At 34.7% G+C, this 9,584-nt stretch overlaps 1 protein-coding gene across 2 annotated transcripts; it reads right to left on the bottom strand.

The window, feature by feature from the left end:
• Positions 1-295: 295 nt before the first annotated feature.
• Positions 296-3,504, bottom strand: LOC104889527 (G2/mitotic-specific cyclin S13-7). 2 transcript variants are annotated; one of them, XM_010674770.4, is made up of 9 exons: positions 3,334-3,504; positions 2,856-2,988; positions 2,690-2,744; positions 2,043-2,270; positions 1,556-1,681; positions 1,208-1,456; positions 961-1,119; positions 689-867; positions 296-583 (listed from the first exon to the last, which is right to left on the bottom strand). In XM_010674770.4, exons 1-9 carry the CDS (start codon positions 3,368-3,370, stop codon positions 442-444), a joined length of 1,308 nt encoding a protein of 435 aa, XP_010673072.2. In that variant the 5' UTR covers positions 3,371-3,504; the 3' UTR covers positions 296-441. The 2 variants fall into 2 exon arrangements, with proteins under 2 accessions (XP_010673072.2, XP_010673073.2); XM_010674771.4 differs by having other exon boundaries at positions 2,043-2,264.
• Positions 3,505-9,584: the final 6,080 nt, after the last annotated feature.

Here is a 9,584-nt window from a genome sequence, read left to right as displayed (position 1 = left end):
TATGCAAAAAATTGTGCTTAGAAGCACATATGGGGTGGGTGGGTTTGCCGTTTGCACCTTGAATGCATTGGGGAGAACCTTTATATTTGATCATCAGTTTTGAATGGTATATGAGATGATTATGCAAAAAATTGTGCTTAGAAGCACATATGGGGTGGGTTTGCCGTTTGCACCTTGAATGCATTAGGAAGAACCTTTATATTTTCAGATTAGGGACATTTTTCAAGCACATCATCATCATTAACATGTTCTATAGAAAACTAACTGCTTACTCAGAACAGATAATCACAAAAACTGAATTAGAGATCTGATGACTACTATATATTGATTTATGAGTTACACACATTCATCAACATAAAGAAAAAATGAAACTAGATAAATTTCTAAGCTGTCATCAGCAATGACAAACTACAATTGGAAGATTCATAACCAAATCATCAACTACGTTGAAGCCAAAAGAGACTTGGGTGGTGAACACATAGCCACAGCACATTTTTCAGGCTTAGAGTATTTCTTGAAGACAGTCTGCAACCGATGTCCTGGGGCTACTGAGTGCATATTGACCAGCATCTTTGCACATTCTCTGTTCAAAAGAATCAACAACCCCAAAAAAGAATCAAGTCAGCTAAATAAAACAGACACAACAATGATATAATTAAAATGATGTCATTTTTGCACAAGACATTACATGAGTTGTGCTTCTGAAAACCCGGTATAGCTCTCCAGTGTCTCTGTCCAAACAGGTGTCTTGAACAAGGTGTGCCGAGCAACATAGACTGCCGAGGCAGCAACCATGGAAGGACAAAAGGTGATGCATCCATAATGCATTAGAGCAAGCTCAGCTAAAAAATACACCAAATGCTCCATCTGCCATATATAGCACAACAACTGTTATTATACTTCAGATTAAGCAAGTATATTGTACAAGAATATTAAGAAAAGTTGATCCTGGATACTCACTTCGTTATTAGGAACCGAAGCCTTGATGTAGCGCGACAGGAAAACATAAGGTGTAGGAACAGTTATATACCATTCAAGCTTGCCTAGTATGGCTTTCTCCATCTTCAGAATCTGATCATTGCTGTAAGCACTTTCTGATATGGCCACAAAGTCTTTGACCTGAAAATTTACAAGATCTAATGAATTCACAGGCTTTTAACTTTGCTGAAGTGTACTTAAAAAGTTATACTATATGATTTCACAGTACCTCAGGAGCCCAAATTTCCTCATACTTGCAGGCAATTAACATAGCACCAATTCCCACAAGTTGCAGCTCTCTCCTTGGGACAGCTTTCAGCGAAAGGAACCGATCAACCAAATTGATGGTGAGATAAAGGGTCTCAGGCATAAGATCAAATCGGTTGTGTACTTCAATCAACCAATCAACTAGGATAGCCCTCATTTTTTCGTTGATTTCGGGTTGCGATTCCATATAGTCATGAGGCCTACACTCATTCTAAAGGGAACAAAAGCATATTACATTGATCAGTCCCTTTTTATACTTGTCTTAAGAATCATGATCGAGGTTTATAGAAGATTTAATTTGATGATATACCTCTGCTAGCTTATAGAACATGTAGATATCTTCAACATATTCAACCACAGCCAACTCATCATCAACATCACAAGCATCAATGTCAACTGCTGCCTTCTTTGGCTTGTTAGATAGACCACAAGCAGCCTAACTCATCAAAAACACTTAAGGTCAGAATCCAGAATCACATTTACTACTAATCAGAGTATTAACTAATGTTACTCGAACTCATGAACATGGGTACATGTCCAAGTATTCGACTCCCTATTTATGAAAAATTTCCATGATTTTGGCCCAAATCAAGCGTCAAAATGTCCATACCCATGTCAGGGTGTCGAGGATAAATCACAGGTACTTAAAATATCCAAGTAACATTGATTACATATATGCATATACACTTAATACACCATCAACGTTGAAAGAAGATACGCCCAACTACCACCATTTATAACCAACTACCAAAGGGCCGTGAATATCAGAAAATATCAGAAAGACAGTCCATATTTACCTTGCTCCTAGCAGTGAGTAAAGCAGTCATAGTAGGAACCTTCTTCTTCTTCTTAGAACCAGCTGATTTTTCAATTTGGGGAACCAATTTCTCATGTTTCACCTCCTCTGTATCAGGACTTATCTCAATCACTTCCACAGGTTTCGGTTTCGAGAGGACCACCCTCTTCGCGGGTGGCTTTGGCACTGCCACCGCCTTTCCCACCGCCACCCCATGGACAGCCTGCATCTATATCAACATCAATATTGATAGAATATAAAATATATTAGGATTATATTTTGTATTTAGATATAGTTTATAGAATTAAACTTCCACGACAGTTATTCTTGGAATTTAAGTCTAGACGTTCGTCCTCCTCCCGCTATGACTGTGGGGTGCGATAGAATAGAAAATATATTAGGATTATATTTTGTATTTGGATATAGTTTATAGAATTAAACTTCTCGTCTTGTTAGGATTCCTAATATTGTTAGGACTTAGGATTACCTTTATCGTGTAACCTATATATCGAAATCAATGGCTTCACTCCAATCAAGGGAGTTTTACCAAAACTAACAAATACTACCCCACCAAAAAACCCACCAATAAAATTAACGATCAATCTATTGAAAATAACCCAAATCATCAAAAAAAATTGTTTTTAGAACCTTCTTGTTATCTCCTGGAGCTTGTGCATTAGCAAGTAATTTGGCACCAAAACTCCTGAAAACAAAGAACAACATTAAGCATTAAACAAACATCACAAAAATGAGATATTCAATATAAATCAGAAAACAATAAATTTTCAAGATTACAAAAAAAAAAAAAAAAGACCTTGTGATAGGTCGTTGCACTTTTGCTTCAACATCTCTAATTGTAACTAAATTGCCAATATCATTCAAAGCTTTCCTGTTTCTTCCTTGCCCTTCTGCTGCATTCTTTTGTTTAATTCCACCATTACCTTCAACTGCAAAATTACATATCAAATTATCACATTTCACATAGTTTAATTCCACTAAAATAAAAAGATTCTTGATTATCTCTTCAAAATACCCATTAAAGCACAGAAATCAAAGGGAAGAACTAGTATAAATTCAGAAACTAATTAACACCCAGTAAATATAATGGTCAAATTGATTGAACCCAAATAATCTTTTCAACGTAAAACAATTTTTCCAAATCAAATTTATGAAACCCAGATCCCCAAAAACAAAAATTATTACTTAGTAATCATTAAAGAATCAAACTTGAAATTAAGAAAGACAAGTTTTAAAATGAAATTGCATTAAATGAAATGGGAGGAGAGAGAAACCTCTATCATGTTGAGGGATGATTACTCTTGAAGCCATGGAATTCAATCGAACGAAAAAAAAAAGAGGATCAAACCCAGTAAAAGAGAGAATCGAAAGATTAGGGTTTTTCTCTCTCTTCTTCAGTTATCTGGTAATGAAAGTGCCGTATTTTGTAAGATAGAAGGAAGGGTTCTTCTTTCTAACGGTCTTATTTTTTTGAATAAGCAACCGTTGGAGGGAATCCTTGAGATGTCCAAACGAGGGCAGAAAAAAAAAGGGAAAATACAGTGAGTAAGTGACCAAATTAGGGCAATATCATATTCTACCTTGTAGAATGAATAGAGATTAATCAAATGCAAAATTACATCTACACTAGTAACAGGATTTTCTAATGTATAATTGTAGGCAAGCAATAACCATGGTGAATAATCTTATTTGATCGTTAATTCATTCTTCAAATGTCACATATACATATACATATCAATCTACACAAATTTCGTAATATTCTCGTTATAATTACCGAAATTGTAATTGGTAAATTTCATTTCTGATGAAGATAATTTAAGTAAAGCAATCAAAATTACAATTTTCGAAATCTAATTCATTTAGGTTAATTTCACGTTTTGTCGTCTTTTGAATTTTTTTTATTAAATTCACTTTTGGCATATGTCAACTAGCAATTTATGCATGCGAAGCGTAGCATGTCTTACTTTTTTAGAACACAATTTATACTTTTTGGGGCATAAGCAAAGGTAAAATTTGAACATTGGACATGTTTTTTGGGCTAGCTAATTTTATTGATTAAGCTTATATCACTTAACCAAACATGTCTTTTATATTTATTTTATTTATATTTTTTTTAAAAAAATTAAAATTAAAATTGATGAGCGATAAAAGAATGTTACGCAGATTTATTAAGGATTTCTTATATTTTTATCAACAAAGTATTTTGTCTTAATTAAATCATTTCACTTTGTTAATTGATTGTATTTACCTTTTTTATTTACTACTTGATTGTGTATTGATTGATCAAATATTTGATTTATATTATTTTCTTTGTTAATTTATTTATGCTATATTTAGGTTTGATTTTCTTTCATCTTTTTTTTGGTAGAGTAGTTGATTTACTAAGGAGTAATTAAGTAAATTAATTGGAGGACACCATAACTCCCCCTTCACTTATATAATAGAGATATTACATCAATATGGAAAGAAATATCAATAATTAATAATGGTAATGAATTGTATATAATTGGCACCTAAAATGATGTGATTTTAGGAGTAATTAGAGAAATGAAAATAAAAACTCAGTGTTCTTAGTCTACTTTATGATAGGTCATTGTAAACTGTTATTTTTTTTTATATATATCAACTAAACTTATTACAAGGAAACTTTATTCGCTCTCTCTTTTCTCTCTAAAACCCTACCTTCCTCTACTCCTTCTTCAACAGTTTAGGGGTTGTCATGGATGATTTCATCCATGGTAAGCCTCCTTTTCCCCCTTTATCTTCAGTTTTTAGTTCATTTTTTTGTTTTCTTGAATAAATTAGTATTCTTTATGAGATTTCTTCAAATCGTATTATGGGTTTTTTAGTCTCTATTGTGGAGATCTCTTTCTCGCGCACGAGAGTTGTGAGTAGGGTTTTTTATTTTTAGATATGAGAATTGTTCTCATTGGTTGAAAATTGAGACTCGATATGAAGGTATTGGAATCTCGGGTGCGGTTAACATGGCTCGATCAAGAATGCTCTTCCGAAATTATGCCAGAATGATAGCCTTACTCATCAATAGCTGATTGATTCAGCAAATACAAGGGGACTGCATTATATTACTCGATCTGGTTCATTGTATCTTGTTTTTCTTTAATATCTATTATAGATGTCGTTTGACATTTATTTAATAAATTTCTCTTTTAAAAAATAATATAATAGGTCATAGAAGATCATTACAACACTACCTCCTTACTTCTCTAAGGGTCCGTTTGGTTGGAAATATTTTAGGCTTGGAAACGGATTGAGGTAACACACTCCCTTATTTTATGTTTGGTTGGGTTATCCATTTTTTCCACTCCCTTACTAGCCCGATTTTGATTCCCCCATCTTGAAACCCTCCTCACACCACATGAAACAAAAAGTAAGGGAGTCATTAGGCCAATGATTCAATTCCTACATCAAAACAAACAAGTGTCTAAAGTAACACATTCCATTTCCATTCCATCTTTTCATCCCATTCCATTCCCTTTTCATTCCTTATTTTGAACCAAACGGCCCCTAAAACCTATTGATCAATATTGTGATGGCACCCAATGTCATCAAGTCCTCTGATAATTCAAGCATCCATTTGTCACATAATCTTCCTTTTCGTTTCTAATCATCCGGTGTAGTAATTACATGTCAGTTTCAACTTCCATAACCAGAATATTTCTAATTAGTTTTCACATTTTGCTTTGATATCAAAGGGAAGAAGAATTGTTCATTGTTGCTCTTCCCAAGATTCACACATGCTTACAAAGACAAATAATGTCCTCACCATCTATGCTCTTACTTGCTAGATGGCAAAGGGTTGGACTTGAACTGTATTATGCATAATCCGACTTTACAAGAACGGATTTTAGATCTGACTCCGAATCCGACATTTGACTCCGTAAATTCAAATCCGACTTAAAATCCGAACATCCGACTTTGAATCTGATACGATTTAAAATTCGAACATTCGACTTCGAATCCGATCTGACTTATTTATCTCCCCATTATTTATAATAGAATAGTCTTCTATAATACAATAATCTAATCATTACAATTATTCTAATAATCATATGGAGATCTTATATACTTCCTCCGTGTTGAATTACTTGCTACACTTTGAAAATTCCACTATTCATCAATGAGGTTTGACCATGCATTATTTACTATTAGATAAAATCAAATGTTATAATTTAATATATTGTTCGATTCGTACGTCTCAATGTATATTTTCAGAATATCAAATTTTTATACTTTACTCTAATACATAATTAAATATATTACTAGTCAAAGTAGTGCATCAGCAAGCGTGAAAGTCAAAGTGTAGCGAGTAATTTGAAATGGAGGAAGTAGTACAAATAATCTAAATATTACTATTATTTTTAACAATTATTTTTTCAATGGGAAAATCCTATATAATACAATTGGCCAAAAGTCGAAGTCAAGTTTACATAAATAATACATTAACATAATTAAGAAAAAAGGATTTATTGATTCAAAGTCAGAGTCGGATTATTTTATGAGATCCGACTCCGACCCTCATTCGACTCGAAGTCGGACTTTTTAAACGGAGTCGAATCGAACAGATTTTTTCCTTCGCATCGGAGCGGACTATGGTCGGATCTGAAATGGGTTGTACCCCTAGCTGCAAGGGTATTCATTTAATGTCTTGGAAGGAAATATTGTCAGTGAGCAAAACTGCAACCAAACCACTATATGAGTAGCGATTTACCTAACTAAACCACTAATTGGGACATCAATTTTGTCTACAAGAAATAAAAAATAATAATTTCTTACATACAATCCTACATGACGATAAGCAGGAAATTATTCCACACTTTGATGCAAATTGGAAAATATTTCTTGCTTTTGCAATATCGAGGCCCGATCCTGACCTTTTTGGGCCCTAGGCAAAATAGGAGATTGGGGCCCTTAAAAAATGCAATTTATAATAAAAGAAATTAAAAACATATGACGGTAGTTCTATTAAAATAAACCCGTTATTTAAGCGAATGCAATTTTATTACCAAAAAATTTGTTTAAGCAACTCATATACATCACTTATGGTAACTGTTCAGCAAATTTTCCCTTTTTTTTGCGCTTCCAGATAATTGTTGTTCAAGCAACACATTTGCACATAAGAAAACAAATTAAAACCTCAAGGGATATTCTATTTGGTACCATTGAATTTTTGGCTTTTCCATTTGGTACCACTTTAATTTAAAATTTCACATAATACCACTCTAATTTAATATTAATCTTTATCATACCATTTTTTAAGTAAAATGTTAGTTAATGGTTGAACAAGAATACGATTTTGTTTGGGTTTGCATGCTTCTATTTGCAGTTGCAAAAATTTAATAAATTAAGATTTTAGGGTATCGTTTTAACCCTTAAAGCTCTAATTTTCAATCAAAATTTTCATAACAATGGTCATAATATTCCATGTCTTTTTATTGTCAAATATGACCTCAACATTGACATTAACGACTAAAACATTACTAAAACCTTAACGCAAATTAAAACATGTAAATCGAAGTAAAACTCTAGCCCATTCTAACTTAAATTAACATTTTACTTAGTTGAATGCTACAATAGAGAATAAAATAAAATTATAGTGGTACCATGTAGAATATTTGAAAATTAATGATACCAAATAGAAAAGCCAAAAGTACAATGGTACCAAATGGAATATCCCAAACCTCAATCATATTACTAGAAAATTAGAGAATGAAATGATAACATGACCTCGTCCAAAGAAATCCGGCGGAGACACTGAGGCAGCAATAACGAACCACGAGTCCACGACCACCGTCGGAACGCCGGAGCAGGACCGAACCACCGTCATGAATCGTGAGGCAGAAATACCGGAACAGGATGTTGAGAAACATTGATTAACATTTCAGAGTTTCTCTCAATGCTCAGCCTTCATTTCATTCATTCTGTCTTAAACATTACAAGGGAAAATAAGCTCCTATATATCCTACAACCTCCCTGTAGGAAGTTTCCTAGGAAACAACAATAAAACGGCTAGAATGCCAGCTGTAACACACAGCTTTTTAGGAGCTAACAGACAAAATGTAGGACATCATTTCTACTGATCCCTAGGATGATTCTCCTAGTATTCTTTCTTGACTGCTGAGGGCACTCACTTAGTGCCAGAGTGACATCACAATGAGTGACATCATACTGATAAGGACCTTAGTCCTGAACACTCCCCCTCAAGATGAGAGTGAGGTAGGAGACAGAACTCCCATCTTGGACAACAACAACTGATGTTGATCAACATTAAGGACCTTGGTAAGAACATCTGCAACTTGATTGGAACTGGAAACATAGGTAGGACAAATAGACCCAGCAGTGACTTGTTCTCTAATGAAATGACAGTCGATTTCAACATGTTTAGTTTTTTCGTGATGAACTGGATTAGCTGCTATAGCCAGTGCAGCCTGATTATCACACATGATAGGAGTAGCTTCAAGTTGTTTGAGCCCTAGTTCTCTTAACAGTTGCTTCACCCATAGGACCTCACATACAGTCATAGCCATAGATCTGTATTCAGCCTCAGCTGTAGACCTAGCTACTACAGTTTGTTTTTTAGATTTCCAGGTAATTGGAGAGTTGCCAAGAAGTAGACAAAACCCAGTAGTTGATCTTCTGGTATTAGGGCACCCTGCCCAATCACTGTCACAGTAAGCCTGAAGCTTGGCTGCTGACTGTGATGCAAGGAGAATTCCTTGAGCTGGAGACCCAGCAAGATACCTGAGCACTCTTTTGGCTGCTTGGAAATGTACACAGGTAGGTGAGTGCATGAACTGACTCAGAACATGGACAGTATATGCAATGTCTGGTCTAGTGAGTGTGAGATAAATTAACTTTCCCACAAGTCTCTGATATATTTCTGGATGTGTAAGAGGCTCCCAGAGGTATTCAAGAGTTTTACATGAGAATCCATGGGAAGTCTCAAGGGTCTGCACTTCTTCATATCATATTGATGTAGCAAATCATTGGTGTATTTCTTTTGAGACAGAAATATTCCCTGTGAACTTCTATCCACCTCAATTCCAAGAAAGTACCTAAGTTCTCCTAGGTCTTTCATCTTGAATTCATGATTCAACATGAGTTTAGCAGCTTGTATAACTTGCATATTGTTGCCTGTGAGAATTAGGTCATCCACATATGCAAGTATTGCAATGAACCCTTCTTGACTGTCCTTGGTAAAGAGTGAATAATCAGCCTTTGATTGAGTGAATCCATGCTTCTTGAGAACAGTACTGAGTTTGGCAAACCATTGCCTTGGTGCCTGCTTGAGTCCATATAAGGACTTAAGTAGTTTACACACCTTGGTAGATGATGATGAATCTGCTATGTGCTCCCCCTCACCTATAGCCCTGAACCTGAAACCTTCTCTTAGATACCCTGGAGGCATCTTCATGTACACTGTTTCTTCAAGTTCTCCATGAAGGAATGCGTTTTTCACATCCATTTGATGTGTAAACCATCCTTGTATAGCTGCAACAGCTAGAAG

The sequence above is a fragment of the Beta vulgaris genome, chromosome 3 (assembly GCF_026745355.1).
Source record: "Beta vulgaris subsp. vulgaris cultivar EL10 chromosome 3, EL10.2, whole genome shotgun sequence".
In the NCBI taxonomy this organism is placed as follows: domain Eukaryota; kingdom Viridiplantae; phylum Streptophyta; class Magnoliopsida; order Caryophyllales; family Amaranthaceae; genus Beta; species Beta vulgaris.
This window is presented reverse-complemented; position numbering and strand designations above follow the sequence as displayed.

Coding starts and splice junctions, on each gene's coding strand:
- LOC104889527 (XM_010674770.4), bottom strand. CDS start 3,370: ATGGCTTCAAGAGTAATCATCCCTCAACATGATAGAG. Junction 1,120..1,207: donor AGGAAATTTGGGCTCCTGAG/GTACTGTGAAAT, acceptor GTAAATTTTCAG/GTCAAAGACTTTGTGGCCAT. Junction 584..688: donor TTTTCAGAAGCACAACTCAT/GTAATGTCTTGT, acceptor TCTTTTGAACAG/AGAATGTGCAAAGATGCTGG.